Source organism: Oncorhynchus clarkii, chromosome 13 (genome assembly GCF_045791955.1).
Source record: "Oncorhynchus clarkii lewisi isolate Uvic-CL-2024 chromosome 13, UVic_Ocla_1.0, whole genome shotgun sequence".
NCBI classification, from domain to species: Eukaryota; Metazoa; Chordata; class Actinopteri; order Salmoniformes; family Salmonidae; genus Oncorhynchus; species Oncorhynchus clarkii.
This window is the reverse complement of record NC_092159.1, coordinates 14107108-14126299: the sequence shown is the minus strand read 5'-3', so window position 1 is coordinate 14126299 and position 19192 is coordinate 14107108. Positions and strand designations below refer to the sequence as shown.

Below are 19192 nucleotides of genomic sequence, written 5' to 3'. Positions count from 1 at the left end.
ACTACAGTATGGACAGATATCCCCTCGCTAGGCTAAACCATTAGTCCTGAAGTCCTACCACAGTATGGACAGCTATCCCCCCGCTAGGCTAAACCATAAGTCCTACTACAGTATGGACAGCTATCCCCCCGCTAGGCTAAACCATAAGTCATACTACAGTACTGACAGCTATCCCCTCGCTAGGCTAAACCATAAGTCCTACTACAGTATGGACAGCTATGCCCTAGCTAAGCTAAACCATTAGTCCTGAAGTCCTACCACAGTATGGACAGCTATCCCCCCGCTAGGCTAAACCATAAGTCCTACCACAGTATGGACAGCTATCCCCCCGCTAGGCTAAACCATAAGTCCTACAACAGTATGGACAGCTATCCCCCCGCTAGGCTAAACCATAAGTCATACTACAGTACTGACAGCTATCCCCCCGCTAGGCTAAACCATAAGTCCTACTACAGTATGGACAGCTATCCCCTCGCTAGGCTAAACCATAAGTCATACTACAGTACTGACAGTTATCCCCTCACTAGGCTAAACCATTAATCCTGAAGTCCTACTACAGTACTGACAGCTATCCCCTAGCTAGGCTAAACCATTAGTCCTGAAGTCCTACTACAGTATGGACAGCTATGCCCTAGCTAAGCTAAACCATTAGTCCTGAAGTCCTACCACAGTATGGACAGCTATCCCCTAGCTAGGCTAGACCATTAGTCCTACTACAGTATGGACAGCTATCCCCTAGCTAGTCTAAACCATAAGTCCTACTACAGTATGGACAGCTATCCCCTAGCTAGTCTAAACCATAAGTCCTACTACAGTATGGACAGCTATCCCCTAGCTAGGCTAAACCATAAGTCCTACTACAGTATGGACAGCTATCCCCTCGCTAGGCTAAACCATAAGTCCTACTACAGTATGGACAGCTATCCCCTCGCTAGTCTAAACCATAAGTCCTACTACAGTATGGACAGCTATCCCCTAGCTAGTCTAAACCATAAGTCCTACTACAGTATGGACAGCTATCCCCTAGCTAGTCTAAACCCTTAGTCCTACTACAGTATGGACATACTGTGTCTGCAATAGGAGTCATCACAACAAGAGAAGAATAGAAAAACAACAACGTCCATAACAACAACAATAACAGCTAGAGAAGAATAGGAATATTACAACAACATCCATAAAAATAACAACAGCTAGAGAATAATAGCTAAACAACAACAATATCCATAACAACAACAACAACAGCTAGAGAATAATAGCTAAACAACAACATCCATAACAACAACAACAACAGCTAGAGAAGAATAGAAAGAAAACAACAACATCCACAACAATAAAATGTTCTACAGCCTCAGAGGAACATTCACTGAGGAGGCAGGCTTTCTATAGGGGCTGCAGATGAGAGAGGGGGGGGGGGGGGGGGGGGGGAGTGTGAGCGACAGAGATATAGAGACTACTAAATGGCAGAAGAAAAACAGCCCTGCGCATCAGGCTGCAGATGAGTTGTGGGCCTAGAATGGTGTCTGGGGCACTAATCAGTGCTGCCTAAGAAGAGGGGTCAGAGGCAACTTCCCCTTCTCTGACAAACTGGGCAGGGTGATATAAAGCACACAGCTGGGGAAAGAGAGGGATGAGAGAAAGAGAGAGACTGAGAAAGGGGAGAGAGAGAGAAAGGGGGAGAGAGAGAGAAAGGGGAGAGTGCGTACGACAGAGAGGTATCGGTATAAATGAAGCACTGTGTAAGGCGATACATAAACTTCCCTACTGTACTATGTTATGGCTGCTTGGGTGTAAAACCTTAACATGTGGTTCCTGGTTCCTGGTTCAGGAACAGCTAAGAGAGGAACTGCCTGGTATTCCCGTAATGTATAGAACCTGCGGTAGTAGTAATGTATAGTACATAAACTACAGTACTGGGCTATGTTATGTTATGGTTACTTGTGTGAAGCCTTAACATATGTTAAGATGCCTCGGGAACTGGTATTCCCATCACGCATCAAGATAGAAAACCTGTGTCCCTGTAAAAGTATAACTCACAGGCGTGACAGGTGCTCTAAAGCTGGGCTGAGACTAGGTTACATCAAAACTTAACTGACTCAACAAAGAGTAGTGAGAGAGAGAGAGAGAGAGAGAGAGAGAGAGAGAGAGAGAGCACATAAGCGTCTACTGCTTAACTTTATACAAACAAGTAGCGTATATTGATGTGTAAAAGTAATTCCATCCGTGTCTATACCTAGACACATTTCTCCATACAAATACAATAAATAAATGGAGTATTTGTTTTGGGACAAAGACCGGGACTGAAGACTTCTCCTTTTAACAAAAGACATTTGATCTAGAATCCGAATAATCAGTTATCTCCACATCTGTCCACAGTTAAAGCCGATTCTCTACATGAAACAATGATTTATTTACAATTCACTGGTTGAGGTCATGTTTTTATTGAATTAGCTACTAAAGTGGTTACTATGTACATGTAATTACACACATTTCAAGAAATGGATGCAAGTTGATAGTTCAACCAAATTTCAAATGTACATTTTTTGTTTTCTCATCTTTAAAGCAGTTTATGGTCACGGAGAGACTACAAATGTCTACATTTGTAACAGCCTGAACTTTCCCTTTAATTTTACTGTGACCCAAGATGAATGTGTATTATTAGTTAGGACTGGTGAGTGGGCTATAAATCATGTGTAGAGAGGTTAATCATTCTATGTTCTTCTAATTGATGGACGGCTATAAACCATGTTGTGTGTCAGGTGAGGGGTCTGCGTATATAGAAATTGTTGCTGTTTTAAAATAGAATGAGTGGGCAGGCAAGCCATATAAGGACTGCTCTAACATTTCACTTTCTAGCTCAGCAACACACAAACATGGCCGCTTGAACCTACGCCTCTCTGCAAATGCACACACAAACACACACGGGTGTGCACACACACCAACACACACATTTAACTCTTTTCCGTTCCATCCCCAGTCGAATCCTTACTCGTTTCCTTATCGTTAATCAGAGGGCTTGTAAAACAGGGGTGTAAATTACACATATTTACTCTACTATTTACTGTCTCAAACTCAAACACATAAGGCCTAGTTCATAGACTCATATTATATTCTGTGACGACGATCAAAAATCAAAGCGTCAAGAAAAATCGCCTTCCTGTGCCGTATCACTGGGCTATAATTCTAAAAAATATAGACTTTGGTTGCAGTAACGGTAATAAATGTACATTTGTTGGTAAAATGACATTTAAAAAGTGATTTAGAAACAGACATCAAGAACCCGTGCCGTGCTGCATTCGCTTGTCTTGATCGAGCAGATCGCTTCTCTCACGACTTTTATACCGAATGACGTCTTATATATTTTAAACAGCGAGGCATGTAATCTGACATATTCCTTATGATCTCTGCCCTTTTCTAGTTACTCCATCATGATAAGTCCCCATAAACTCCCTTTAAACTGGGACATTTTCCTCCCTCAAACAGCCTACTTTACCACGGCTCACTGGTTTACATGGTAAAATGATCAAATTGTACATATTAGTGCACTAAAATACTGCTTGTACACTTTTTCATGTACACTAGGTGTACAAAGACATGGACAGTACAGCGGCTTCACGCCAGTAAACAGTTGGGCCAACTTTATAATTACAAGTAGTAGCAAAAACAAAGGCTGACTTTATTATTGTAAAAGTTAACACTGAAAGTCAATGTTATATAAGAGTCGACATTGAGAAGTTAACATTGATAATCTATTATAAACCAGACTAAATCCAGTATAAACTATCCTTGCATAAGTATTCACACCTATGTTAAATAAAATGTTAATACAGTCAATAATTACAGCTTTCTTAATATACATTACCAAATTATATTTAATCAGTGGAAAATATGTCAATGATTAGCAAATAAGATAATACCTGTTTCTTTTCAACATGTAAGTCAAGGTCAAGGTTGCATTATACAAGATAGATAATCAGTTATATTACACTGGTAAACTTTACACACCTGAAAATAATCATGGTTTGGGAAATTCACGCTGGTAAACTTTACACACCTGAAAATAATCATGGTTTGGGAAATTCCGTATGTGTCGTTACTGTAATATTGTATCAAATGTACTTTTTGAAGAAGACACCAAAGGCAATTGATTGCATTGTACATATAAAATTATTTATTACATATTATTATTTTTTACATAAGATTACAAAGTTAAATGTTGAACCTGATATCAAATGATTTATTGTTGCTATGGCATTTGTTCCACTGACAATGTAAGCATAAGATGGGACATTATAATAAAATGAAGTGGATATCTAACTTCACTGTAGGGGGATTAGATGAAATTGTCAGTTTACTTTTCATAGAATGAGAAAGTCTTCAATAAACCCAATTCATCTCTTCATTATCGATAATACATATTGTAGTATTTGAAACTAGTGAAATAAATAAAATATGTATTTACTACAACTTGTGTAATGTGTTTGAATGGCAAGTTAATTTGGCCTAGGAGAAGCTAAAGGCTATAAGACAAGTGGTAAACATTGTATTAGTGATTTCTCTTAAAAACAAATATATTTGATTTATTCTACACTATATTGAGAACAGAATATTCCATAAGGTTATAGTTATATAATAACACTAAAGTGGTTGTCACAAGGTCTCCATCCAACTTCTCATATAAGGGTTGATACAAGTTGTTAATGAAAGGCCTCGTATTTAGCTCACGTTCATTTAGAAAGTCAGGGTTTTCACTGGCGTCTGTAGAATCTCTTGGGCTGTTTATTGCTTATTTATTTAACAAAAACAATGATGTATTCATTATTTAAGAGGACGATTTAGCACTCATTTACTTCTAAAGTTCCTCAACTCATATAAGCACGGGTTTCAGTCTAACCCAAAGGATTTTTGTGCTAATATTCTCTAAAGAAGAAATACTAAAAAACTAACAAATAAAAGTATAATAACATCAACACAAAGGGAATGTTTTAGGAAACACAAATATAAGGAGAAACGACTAATACATTCTTCAACATACTAAAGTTCTATATGACTATGACTAGCAAATGTATTTTCATTTCAACTAAATTATAACTTCAATCTACTATTTTCAGTTTTGCCTTTAGTACGTCCTGCCTACTTTACTTTGAGCACAGTACAGCTTGTGTTTCAATATGAGACCTTACTGTCTGTTATAAACATATATGGTGTGTGTGTTTGAGGCGGATTGAGACAGCTCTTCTATAAAAGATCTTTGTTCTGATATTCTCTGTTTTCTCTTTTTCTCTCTTCCTGACTGTTTCCATGGTAGGACTGCCTGTAAAACTCTGTTTGAGACCGTGCTACTCCGCTGGGAGAATGAACACTAGTGAGCCACAGTGAAATAAATGATTGTACAGAAACACAGTAGGCCATTGAGCCCACCCCTTCCACCTCATCCATCTTGCTCACAGGGATGACATTGAGGAGTTTTGGGAAGTGTTTTTTTCCTCTTTCCACAGCCTTTCTGAAACGTATATACCCTATAACTCATCTGCCACCATCCGACTACAGTATTCCTTGGAACTATTGTTCAGAAGTTTGAATTCCATCATCCATAGCTAGTTAGAGAAAGATATATTCATGAATACCAGCCTGCCAAATCTCCCCTCAACATCCCTATTCCTCGGAAGTTGGAATTCCCTCAATGCCGCTAAGGAGACATTTATTAATGATATATTCCTCCTAAATCCCCCTTGGAACTAATTCATTTTCATACATACCTTTGGGATAACAGTCATGGCATGTATTTAATGTGACATATATATATATATATGTCTTCCCATAGCCTGTCTATGGCATATAGCATACGTGCGTATATGTGCGTATATTTGCAGCAATATTTCCCTTACCTCTGGAAGTGTTCGTTGGACGTCTTGGTTCCCATATATCCTCCTTGGCTTTTCCCCGACATTTCACCAGTTTGGCCGTTCTTGACACCTTCGATGTGAGCCTCGAAGAGAGCCTTATCCCAGGCCTGTTGCATGGCCAAACAAAATCACTAACTAGTCCTTTATCTCCACTAACCAACCACATACACCCCTCAGAAAAGTTGTTACTGACTGTTGCCGTTGGAGGGGCTATAAATAAAAAATCCTTTGGTGTAACTCTCTCCCTCTCTCTCTCCCTTGCGATGGCCGACTGATAGCCTAGGGAAGCTGTTGAATACTGTACGCGCGGTCCCGTGGACTACTTTAACTCAGCAGGAACTTTTCCTCTCTCTTCCCTCTCTCTCTCTTCTCCCCAGTGCTTCTCCTGACAGACAGCAACAATGGCAGCCAGCAAAGCTCCTGGCCTTAGCTCCCTCTCTCCCTCCCTCTCTCCCTCTCTCGCTCTCTCCCTCTCTCTCCCTCTCTCTCTCTCTCTCTCTCTCCCTCTCTCCCTCTCTCCGCTCTCTCTCTTCCTCCTCTTCTCCCCAGTGACAGAAAGTAAAACCCCAGGGGAGGTGGGTGTTCAAAGGTAAACGACGACAGTTGAATGAAGAGTTTGAGGAAATGACAGAGGTGGGGAGGTTTGGAGGGATAGGGAGGGATAGGGAGGGAGGGAGGGGGTGGTAAGTTAAAAGGCTCTTGACCAAATTGGGAGTCCCTGCCTGCTGGCCCTGTGGCGGTAGTGTGTGCATCATATTCGGACGGTGTGTGTAACAACAGGGGAAGAGTCCTCCTTACGCCACGCTGTTGATTATCACCTCATGCTCACATACACACACACAGACACACACACGCATGTAAGCAGGCACACACGTGTGTGTATGTGTGACTGTGTGTTTGTGTGCAGGCGTGTGTGCGTGTGCATGCGTGTGTGTAGGGGCTGCTCCCAGTCCCTAATTCCCTAGGACACAGTGTCAGAATATTCACATTTTGTGGTGGCCTGTCTGTCTGGGGTTACACTTCTGTGCCTGAGCCAAAAGTCCTAGGACCCCTTTCAATCATAAATCACTACTGGGGAAGAAAAGTACTGAGTGGAAGATTTAGCAACTACCCTCTCTACTGGTTCACTTTACCCTTACAGAGTCAGCTACTACCCTCTCTACCGGTTCACTTTACAGAGTCAGCTACTACCCTCTCTACCGGTTCACTTTACAGAGTCAGCTACTACCCTCTCTACCGGTTCACTTTACAGAGTCAGCTACTACCCTCTCTACCGGTTCACTTTACCCTTAAAGAGTCAGCTACTACCCTCTCTACCGGTTCACTTTACCCTTAAAGAGTCAGCTACTACCCTCTCTACCGGTTCACTTTACCCTTAAAGAGTCAGCTACTACCCTCTCTACCGGTTCACTTTACCCTTAAAGAGTCAGCTACTACCCTCTCTACCGGTTCACTTTACCCTTAAAGAGTCAGCTACTACCCTCTCTACCGGTTCACTTTACCCTTAAAGAGTCAGCTACTACCCTCTCTACCGGTTCACTTTACAGAGTCAGCTACTACCCTCTCTACTGGTTCACTTTACCCTTAAAGAGTCAACTACTACCCTCTCTACCAGTTCACTTTACCCTTAAAGAGTCAGCTACTACCCTCTCACTTTACCCTTAAAGAGTCAGCTACTACCCTCTCACTTTACCCTTAAAGAGTCAGCTACTACCCTCTCACTTTACCCTTAAAGAGTCAGCTACTACCCTCTCACTTTACCCTTAAAGAGTCAGCTACTACCCTCTCTACCGGTTCACTTTACCCTTAAAGAGTCAGCTACTACCCTCTCTACCGGTTCACTTTACAGAGTCAGCTACTACCCTCTCTACCGGTTCACTTTACCCTTAAAGAGTCAGCTACTACCCTCTCTACCAGTTCACTTTACAGAGTCAGCTACTACCCTCTCTACCAGTTCACTTTACCCTTAAAGAGTCAGCTACTACCCTCTCTACCGGTTCACTTTACCCTTAAAGAGTCAGCTACTACCCTCTCTACAGGTTTCTAAAGGATGAATAGTGCTGGCTGACTGAGGAGTGAGAGAGTGTCAGCAGTCAGTAAACAACCCCTTCCCCTTGCTTACTTTACACAAAAGACCGTCCTTAAATTGTACTGGCACATCTCATAGAATATTGGATCTAAAATATGAACATCTGTACTGTAAATTATTAACACCTGTACTGTAAAATAGTAACACCTTAGTGTAAATTATTAACACCTGTACTGTAAAATATTAACACTTTTACTGTAATTTTTTAATAATTAGTACAGGTATCACTGCCTGAAGGGTCCGGGTGGTGGTGGGTGCAGACTGTGGTATCACTGCCTGAAGGGACAGGGTGGTGGTGGGATCAGACTGTGGTATCACTGCCTGAAGGGACAGGGTGGGGGTGGTATCAGACTGTGGTATCACTGCCTGAAGGGACAAGGTGGTGGTGAGTGCAGACTGTGGTATCACTGCCTGAAGGGACAGGGTGGTGGTGAGTGCAGACTGTGGTATCACTGCCTGAAGGGACCGGGTGGTGGTGAGTGCAGACGGTGGTATCACTGCCTGAAGGGACAGGGTGGTGGTGGGATCAGACTGTGGTCTCACTGCCTGAAGGGACAGGGTGGTGGTGGGTGCAGACTGTGGAATCACTGCCTAAAGGGACAGGGTGGTGGTGGTGGGATCAGACTGTGGTATCACTGCCTGAAGGGACAGGGTGGGGGTGGGATCAGACTGTGGTATCACTGCCTGAAGGGACAGGGTGGTGGTGGGATCAGACTGTGGTATCACTGCCTGAAGGGACAGGGTGGTGGTGGGATCAGACTGTGGTATCACTGCCTGAAGGGACCGGGTGGTGGTGAGTGCAGACTGTGGAATCACTGCCTGAAGGGACAGGGTGGTGGTGGGATCAGACTGTGGTATCACTGCCTGAAGGGACAGGGTGGGGGTGGTATCAGACTGTGGTATCACTGCCTGAAGGGACAGGGTGGTGGTGGGTGCAGACTGTGGTATCACTGCCTGAAGGGACAGGGTGGTGGTGGGATCAGACTGTGGTATCACTGCCTGAAGGGACAGGGTGGGGGTGGTATCAGACTGTGGTATCACTGCCTGAAGGGACAGGGTGGTGGTGGGATCAGACTGTGGAATCACTGCCTGAAGGGACAGGGTGGGGGTGGGATCAGACTGTGGTATCACTGCCTGAAGGGACAGGGTGGTGGTGGGTGCAGACTGTGGTATCACTGCCTGAAGGGACAGGGTGGTGGTGGGTGCAGACTGTGGTATCACTGCCTGAAGGGACAGGGTGGTGGTGGGGGCAGACTGTGGTATCACTGCCTGAAGGGACAGGGTGGTGGTGAGAGCAAACTGTGGAATAATGCACGTTAAACAGAGGAGTTGATTCAAGAAACGGTTATTCTGGGGCATAATATTATGTCTGGCAACCAACCCTAGGCTTGTTTCCACAGGACAAGAGTAGAGGATTGTCTAAACTGGGATTTCCTCTCTCTTCTCGTTGCCAGATATAGTATAAAAGCGCAACAGTTCTCTTTGATAGTCCTGAATGGCTGGCTTGATGATATAACCACATCATTCAGACAGAATAAAATCACACCTTATGTAATAGTGGCCTACCAATGGAACATAACGGACAATTTCACATGTATGACTCCGCAATACCCGTCTAATGTACTGTACTCTACTGATGGAACATAATGGACTTCACAGTTTCACATGTATAACACTTCGTTAAATGTGTCATCTCCCACTGGGCACAGACGTCAGTTGAACGTCTATTCAACGTTGCATCCACGTCATTTCATTGAAAAGACGTGGAGACAACGTTGATTCAACCAGTGTGTACTCAGCGGCGTCACGTTCATAACAGAATCTTTATCCCTGAAAACATGTACGTCTCTTAATCAAACCATAATGCTTTTGACTGTGTGATGACAGGTCAGCCTCCCCAATGTGCTAGAACCACGGACAGGGAGATGAATGTCTTCTAACTAGATAGACAAATAAATCATGATAATGCAGAGAGAACAGGCCGCTCAGGGCCCAGTGTCCTGGACAGGAGGCATCAACTCTACATCTACACATCATCTGTTTTGATGAGTGATGGCAAAGCTGATAGATTTCTTGTTGACAACCCCCGGTGACTCTGGGGGAGCATGCAGGCATGTACATACTCAACCGTGTGAGCACACACACGCGTGTATTTTTGGCCCGCGAGAGGGATACTACCACTGTACTGAGCCTGTGACAGAAGGAAGAAAGGTGCTTTTTGTCCCCTGCGATGAAATCGGGGAGGGGACTGTGGATCTGTCTCTGTACGTTCCTACGTCCCACACGGTATCTCAGACACCATTGGTCCAATTTTTACGAAACTTGAGTGAATGGTGCATCTTGCCATAGAAATCTGGCATTTACGAAATTACACTGATTGTCGAGATGGTGGCGCTATAACAAGAGATTGAACATGAAAACGTTGAAAAGTCATGGCCCTCACCCCGTTCAACCGAGACTCGTGAAATTCGTTACATAGGTCCCTCATCATTCGTGGGGGACGACATGTTTACTGTTGACTTGTTCCTTGATGAATAGAGTAATGAAACTTCCAAAAATAATATTCAGTGTTTGAGAATTCTATTTTAGGACGTTCAGTGTTCGAAAGTTTAATTTCGGAATGTTCAATGGCTGAGAGTTCAATTCCAGGTGAAGCTGGTTGAGAGAATGCCAAAAGTGTGCAAAGCTGTTATCAAGGCAAAGAGTGGCTACTTTGAAGAATCTAAATATATGTTGATTTGTTTAACACTTTTTTACCACAGTATTCCATATGTGTTATTTCATTGTTTTGATGTCTTCACTATTATTCTACAATGAGCTCTTTGGTCTTGGCCATGGTGGAGAGTTTGGAATCTGATTGATTGATTGCTTCTGTGGACAGGTGTCTTTTATGCAGGTAACAAACTGAGATTAGGAGCACTCCCTTTAAGAGTGTGCTCCTAATCTCAGCTCGTTACCTGTATAAAAGACACCTGGGAGGCAGAAATATTTTTGATTGAGAGGGGGTCAAATGCTTATTTCCCTCAATAAAATGCAAATCAATTTATAACATTTTTGACATGCGTTTTCTAGATTATTTTGTTGTTATTCTGTCTCTCACTGTTCAAATAAACCTACAATTAAAATGATAGACTGATCATTTCTTTGTCAGTGGGCAAATGTACAAAATCAGCAGGGGTTCAAATACTTTTTTCCCTCACCGTACATCTTCCACCTGTATTGTAATCGTGTATTGTATTTTACTGTACTTATGTTTTGTAGTGGTCCTGTACGTGGCTCAGTTCATAAGAGCATGGCACTAGAGTTGTGGGTTCAATTCCCACTGGGGTCATATACCAAAAGGTGTGGACTGTTGTCACTTTATATCAAAGTATCTGCTACGTAAAGGGTATATATTACAGTATTACAGTACTGTATTGGCCAATGCAATTTTAGTAAAGCAGTGTGACCCCACCCCAACCAATCAAAAAGACCCCAGAAACTTCCTTTTGGATTCATGTTTACTGTATAAGGGATGCATTTCTTTCTTCTTTTGGACTTTCTGGGTTATTTGCATATTGATTTGATATTGTATTACTGCACCGTAGAGCTAGAAACACAAGCATTTTGCTGCACCTGCTGTAACATGTTTTAATGCGCGACCAATAAAGTTGTATTTTATTTGTTGCATAAAGTACATCTCTGACCTTGTCAATATCAGATTTGTAAAAAAACTGACTGTGAAGTAAAACCATAATAGTTGTCATCATAGTAATACGTTTGAGTTACAGCCTTCGGAATGTATTCAGACTTTTCCCACATGTTGTTACGTTGCAGCCTTATTCTAAAATGGATTACATTGTTTTTTCCCCTCATCAATCTACATACAATAGTCCATAATGACAAAGCAAAAAAAAAAAATTGGGGAAATGTTTGCTAATTTATTTAAAAAAATAAAACACTGAAATATCACACTTACATAAGTATTGAGACCCTTTACTCAGTACTTTGTTGAAGCACCTTTGGCAGCGATTACAGCATCGAGTCTTCTTGGGTATGATGCTATAAGCTTGACACACCTGTATTTCTCCCATTCTTCTCTGCAGATCCTCTCAATCGGGTTCAACTCCGGGCTCTGGCTGGGCCACTCAAGAACATTCAGACTTGTCCCAAAGCCTTCAGTCTGGCAACTACCATAAAGGCCTGATTGGTGGATTGCTGCAGAGATGGTTGTCCTTCTGGAAGATTCTCCCATCTCCACAGAGGAACTCTAGAGCTCTGTCAGAGTGACCATCGGGTTCTTGGTCACCTCCCTGACCAAGGCCCTTCTCCCTCTATGGATCAGTTTGCCATATCCAATTAATTTAATTTACCACAGGTGGACTCCAATGAAGTTGTAGAATCATCTCAAGGATGGTTAATGGAAACAGGATGCACCTGAGCTCAATTTCGAGTCTCATAGCAAAGGGTCTGAATACTTTTGTAAATAACTTATTTATGTTTTTTACTTGTTATAAATTTGCTAACATTTATAAAAAAAATTCATCCATTTTAGAATAATGCTGTAAAGTAACAACATGTGGAAAAGGTCAAGAGGTCTGAATACTTCCCGATAGCACTGTATATCATAAACTTTATGTTTCTACTTTACAGACATACATAATCATTATGTAGTTCTCAGAATCTGTAGTAGACAAACCAATTGACATGTAAAATGTACAGGTTTACCAAACATTTAAGTGATCATCATTTAAGAGCAATTCGATTAAGTAATAGTAAAATGTCTTCCAACAAAAGAGAAGAGAACCATATTAAAAGTAACGTGCGCGTTGCAAAGGCAATTACTTTATATGAACATATATTGCAATGTGAAACGTGTATTTTAGATGAAACACTGATTAGGTTTGTTAAAAAAGTGACTATGATTTTGTGTGTTGTACTTAGTCGATTGAAAATGTGCTTAAGAGTTATTAAACAACTGGCTTATTGATTGTGTTTTGAGTTTTGTACTAAGAGTTGTGAAAATGTACCACAAAATTGCACCAAAGCGATAAGAAATGGCATTGAAATATGCCGTAGCACTGACAGATGCCAATCATTTTTAATAAACTGAGAGCTGCCCATCTTTATTAAATAAACACATTTTCCAGTCTTTTTTTTCAACACGTGTGTTTTTGGTTTTAACAGTAGATTTTAATCCTGTGGATTAGAACCATTTTTGACAAACAATAAATGAAAGTGAAACAAAAAGCTCTGTGTGTCCCTGTCGGACTATGGTTTAGCCTCATCACTTCGTCACAATAATTCACCAAAACACAGACAACCATAACAATCCACCCGGGCCTGCCTGGTTAAGAGCAGCTCCCTTCCCTCTCCATACGATCAGTTTTCCAGAACAGAAACGTTTACGGAGGGTACAGTTGAGAATTCCTTTCCACAGAACACGGCAGCAGGGCATTCCCATGAAGGGGTTGGGGATGTTTATTTTGCGGGGGATTTAACCAGATGTGAGAAGTCATTATCTAGGCTTAGCTTTATAATGAAAACCATTTGAATATGCTACCTTCATGACTCATTACCAAATCAAATCAAATGTTATTTATCACATGCGCCGAATAGACCTTACAGTGAAATGCTTACTTACGAGCCCCTAACCAACAACCCTTTAAGAAGTACAAAAAAGTGTTAAGTAAAAAATAGATAAGTAGAAAATAAAAGTAACAAATAATTAAACAGCAGCAGTAAAATAACAAGCAAGGCTATATACAGGGGGTACTGGTACAGAGTCAATGTGGAGGCTATATACAGGGTGTACTGGTACAGAGTCTATGTGGAGGTTATATACAGGGGGTACCAGTACAGAGTCAATGTGGAGGCTATATACAGGGGGTCCCGGTACAGAGTCTATGTGGAGGCTATATACAGGGGGTACCGGTACAGAGTCAATGTGGAGGCTATATACAGGGGGTACTAGTTCAGAGTCTATGTGGAGGCTATATACAGGGTGTACTGTTACAGAGTCTATGTGGAGGCTATATACAGGGTGTACTGGTACAGAGTCTATGTGGAGGCTATATACAGGGGGTACCGGTACAGAGTCTATGTGGAGGCTATATACAGGGGGTACCGGTACAGAGTCTATGTGGAGGCTATATACAGGGGGTACAGGTACAGAGTCAATGTGGAGGCTATATACAGGGGGTACAGGTACAGAGTCTATGTGGAGGCTATATACAGGGGGTACCGGTACAGAGTCTATGTGGAGGCTATATACAGGGGGTACCGGTACAGAGTCTATGTGGAGGCTATATACAGGGTGTACTGGTACAGAGTCTATGTGGAGGCTATATACAGGGGGTACCGGTACAGAGTCTATGTGGAGGCTATATACAGGGTGTACTGGTACAGAGTCTATGTGGAGGCTATATACAGGGGGTACCGGTACAGAGTCTATGTGGAGGCTATATACAGGGTGTACTGGTACAGAGTCCATGTGGAGGCTATATACAGGGGGTACCGGTACAGAGTCTATGTGGAGGCTATATACAGGGGGTACCGGTACAGAGTCAATGTGGAGGCTATATACAGGGTGTACTGGTACAGAGTCAATGTGGAGGCTATATACAGGGTGTACTGGTACAGAGTCAATGTGGAGGCTATATACAGGGGGTACCGGTACAGAGTCTATGTGGAGGCTATATACAGGGTGTACTGGTACAGAGTCTATGTGGAGGCTATATACAGGGGGTACCGGTACAGAGTCTATGTGGAGGCTATATACAGGGTGTACCGGTACAGAGTCAATGTGGAGGCTATATACAGGGGGTACCGGTACAGAGTCTATGTGGAGGCTATATACAGGGGGTACCGGTACAGAGTCAATGTGGAGGCTATATACAGGGGGTACCGGTACAGAGTCAAAGTGCGGGGGAGTCGAGGATTATGCTAAACCCTCTGTGTTTGGACTCGACGGCGGTTATTTAACGAATGCATACACACACACACTCACACACACACAGGTCAACTGTGGCTAAGGCCATGGCGTGAGAAGAAGGTATCTATTTCGCCGTGTCTGTTCTCTCATTATCTTGCTCTTTCATTCTCTCTCCCTCTCATGCTCACTCTAACCCTACTGGGGCCTGGGGCTCTAAGTCGTTTATGCCTGGAGCCGGCCCCCCAATCCACAGAGGACGTTGGTCGTTGGTCCCTGTTGCTACCTCCATATCTATGCGGAGAACGCCTGACCTCATAAAATAGGCTTAAAAAAGGAATGAAGGCTCCGGCCGTCGCCGATGACAACAGCTCGTAAATTCCATTGTTCACACGGGTAAAATGACATAGTGACAGAGCATGGCGCTGACCATGGCACTGGGTTCAGATACGCTGTGTCTCCTGTGTTATATTAGTGGGGGTTTAGGTTTGAGAGGTACAAAGACGACTGTTTTAAATGACATAGTGACAGAGCATGGCGCTGACCATGGCACTGGGTTCAGATACACTGTGTCTCCTGTGTTATATTAGTGGGGGTTTAGGTTTGAGAGGTACAAAGACGACTGTTTTAAATGACATAGTGACAGAGCATGGCACTGACCATGGCACTGGGTTCAGATACAATGTGTCTCCTGTGTTATATTAGTGGGGGTTTAGGTTTGAGAGGTACAAAGACGACTGTTTTAAATGACATAGTGACAGAGCATGGCGCTGACCATGGCACTGGGTTCAGATACACTGTGTCTCCTGTGTTATATTAGTGGGGGTTTAGGTTTGAGAGGTACAAAGACGACTGTTTTAAATGACATAGTGACAGAGCATGGCGCTGACCATGGCACTGGGTTCAGATACACTGTGTCTCCTGTGTTATATTAGTGGGGGTTTAGGTTTGAGAGGTACAAAGACGACTGTTTTAAATGACATAGTGACAGAGCATGGCGCTGACCATGGCACTGGGTTCAGATACACTGTGTCTCCTGTGTTATATTAGTGGGGGTTTAGGTTTGAGAGGTACAAAGACGACTGTTTTAAATGACATAGTGACAGAGCATGGCGCTGACCATGGCACTGGGTTCAGATACACTGAATCTCCTGGGTTATATTAGTGGGGGTTTAGGTTTGAGAGGTACAAAGACGACTGTTTTAAATGACATAGTGACAGAGCATGGCGCTGACCATGGCACTGGGTTCAGATACACTGAATCTCCTGGGTTATATTAGTGGGGGTTTAGGTTTGAGGAAGAGGTACAAAGAGGACTGTTTTAAATGGTTGTGAAAAAAGACTTTGTAAACACTTCGGAACGTTTTATGAATTGAACAGCACTCACACACCAACACTTAGTTAACACTAGGTGTTAGGATTGTAAAAGCACAGGATGAAACAAGCCTAGTGTCGCTAACCAAAAGATTGAAGAAGCAAAACAAATGTCATGTACATTGTAATGACTTTCGATGCTGAGTAAAGAGAGGGGTCGAACCGGGATGTGGACATGAAGCTAGGGTTAGGTTGGGGTTGAGGGTTAGGGTGTACAGGCTAGGGTAACAGCTGTTAACAACTACGAACTGTGGATGTTGTGTATTCCCATAGACATACTGTAGGTCATTGGCTATGATTTAAAATTATATTACCACATTTCCAACTACGGCCAAACTGAATCCAACAACATTCACTCAACACATTTATTAAAGAACCATTATTAAACTGTATTTAATCCAACAACATTCACTCAACACATTTATTAAAGAACCATTATTAAACTATATTTAATCCAACAACATTCACTCAACACATGTATTAAAGAACCATTATTAAACTGTAGTTTGATTTATCTTTATTTTATGTCTCACTCTCTAAGGGCTACATTGAAACCAACACCATTTAGTTCTGGGTAGTTAGTTACCAAACAAACACTAGTTTAATACCAGCCCCATCAAATAAAGTGCTACTGATATAATATTACAGTAATTGAATTAGAGGGTAAATCCATCTCATCTCCATTGGGACCCGGCGCCATGGTGTCTGAACCGCTAAACTGGCCTCCTGCGAGGGCAACGGGGGGAGGGAGGGCAGCCCCAACCCCAGTCCTCCAGCTCCACACAGACAACCATAGCCCTGGGTTCATTAGGCACCAAACGGAACTAAACTGACTTAACAGGGAGGGATCGCTATCTGCTCATTTTCATTTTCTGTTGCAATTACAAAACGTAAAAAGCATTTTCTGTTGCCTGCCCTAATGAACATGACCCTGGAGTTGCACATGAGGTGCCCTTGTGAACATGACTCTCATGTAGTAGCCTGCCTAACAACTGTTGTCTCATCTCCCTGACGTCTCCTCTCCCCCATGACATGTTTATTGGATGTGTGACACTGTACAGATCCTGTCAGACCAGACCACCGCAGTGCAAGGACAGAGCATCCAGTGTTAATAACTGGTCCCTCACCACCAGTCAGACCTGGATTCAAACAGTATTAGGAACATTTCAAATCCTTTTTGCGATTGCTTTAACCTGCCTGGAGTGCCAGATGGGTGAGATTTGCTATTTTGTAGCTATTCTATTGGTTCAATTGTGCCTGACAAGCCCAGATCGGGCATTTGAAATATTCCAAATAGTATTTGAACCCAGCTCGGATTCGTACAGTACCAGCAGTATAACGGCACCTGTCGGACAACAAATTAACTTGTTGGTGTGAATGGCTGTACAACCCGGACAGATTTATGTTGTGGTTTATTGAAGTTAGTCTCTCGCTTTATGTCTCTGGACTGATTATGGGCTTGGGATCATCTGTTGATTACTGTGTGTGCATCCCAAATGGCACTTTATTCCCTATTTAGTGCACTACTTTTGACCAGAGCCCTATGGACCCTGGTCAAAAGTAGTGCACGATAAATGGAATAGGGGGCGGAACCTGTAGCTCTGATTCCACAGGGTATGAGGGTTAGATGAGTGGGAGGGTATGGAGGGGAGGAGCAGGTTGACATTTATTGTCATGAGTCTTCCCCTTAGATAGGCCAGCTGAAAAGTCGAAATTGTCTTCTGTCTTAATTTAAGGTTAGGTTTAGGCATTAGGCATTAGTTTAGGCATTAGTGTTAGCAATGTGGTTAAGGTTAGGTTTAACATCCAATGTTATGACTTTGTGGCTTTGCCAGCTAGTGACCACCGTGCAGAGCTGCCTCCAGAAGAAAAAACACTAACCTGCAGGGGAGGAAGAGAGGATGTGGGGGAGGTTGGAAAAATGATTTTATATGTTCTGTAGAGTTGAGGGTGGAGGGAAGGAAAAGAGTACTGTATTTAAATATGATAGATATATCTTTTAGTAGAACGGGAGGAGGCAGAGGGAATGGATGGTAGGAAGAGGAGGGGGTGTGAGTTGATTTCAGCTGACGAGAGAGGGGCAACATTGCTTAGGTAGTCTTGGATAGATGTCAGATCATCTGACAGCAATTACTTGACACTTGGATAAAATACAGAGTTCAGATCAGCTGACTAAGGACAGTGAGAGAGTATGGAGTATTGCCTGCTCCCTGGCTAATGGCTTGGGCCTGGCAGGGCACAGGGGTATGAGGTGTTCTGTTGGCAGGGTGTGAGACGAGTCTGGTGGTCAGTAATCAGTGTACCGTAGTCACGGTCAGTAGGGACATTAAGCATTTGACTGACTATCTATCCCAGATGTCTGGCTGACTCTGGGTACACGGTCTGGGGGGGGGGTCTCACCCTTTCACATTCATGAACAGTGCACTGGGTTACCCTGGTCCCAGAGAGACTAACTGGCAAGACAGCACAAACAGACGTTGGGCCAGGCTAGGTCATGGGGATTTCATCAGACAGAAAATAAAAAGTGTGAGGAGACAAGAGGATCACAATTAACTTCTGGGTGTCCCACTTGGCAGATTGAAATCCATTCAATGGTTCAATTAGGGCCATTGATCAGATGTTAATCTGGGTTTCATTACCTTCCTGACTATTCATACCACTATACTGTTTCAGATTGACATCTTATCAACCAACTTCAGAAATACTGTCAAGCTCATTGGTAGAAATATATTTTCTTTGTCATATTTAGGTGCCCCACATGGCAGAATGAAATTCATTCAATGGTGGCCATTTAATGTTCAGCTGGGTTTCTGGTAGCTAGCCTCTTCACTGATATGATCCCCATGTCTGATATTACATCCTACAGCATGAAACACCAGTAGGCTCATTTGGTGATATCAAGTGTCATGATCACAA

At 42.8% G+C, this 19192-nt stretch overlaps 1 protein-coding gene across 1 annotated transcript in view; it reads right to left on the bottom strand.

Annotated features, from left to right (window-relative positions):
* Positions 1 to 6508, bottom strand: part of LOC139424442 (RNA binding motif protein 20) — a 73116-nt gene extending 66608 nt beyond the window's left edge. Inside the window, exon 1 of the mRNA XM_071176261.1 lies at positions 5886 to 6508. Within this exon, the coding sequence (XP_071032362.1) occupies positions 5886 to 6019 (134 nt within the window). The 5' untranslated portion in view covers positions 6020 to 6508. The remainder of the gene's footprint in view (positions 1 to 5885) is intronic.
* Positions 6509 to 19192: the final 12684 nt, after the last annotated feature.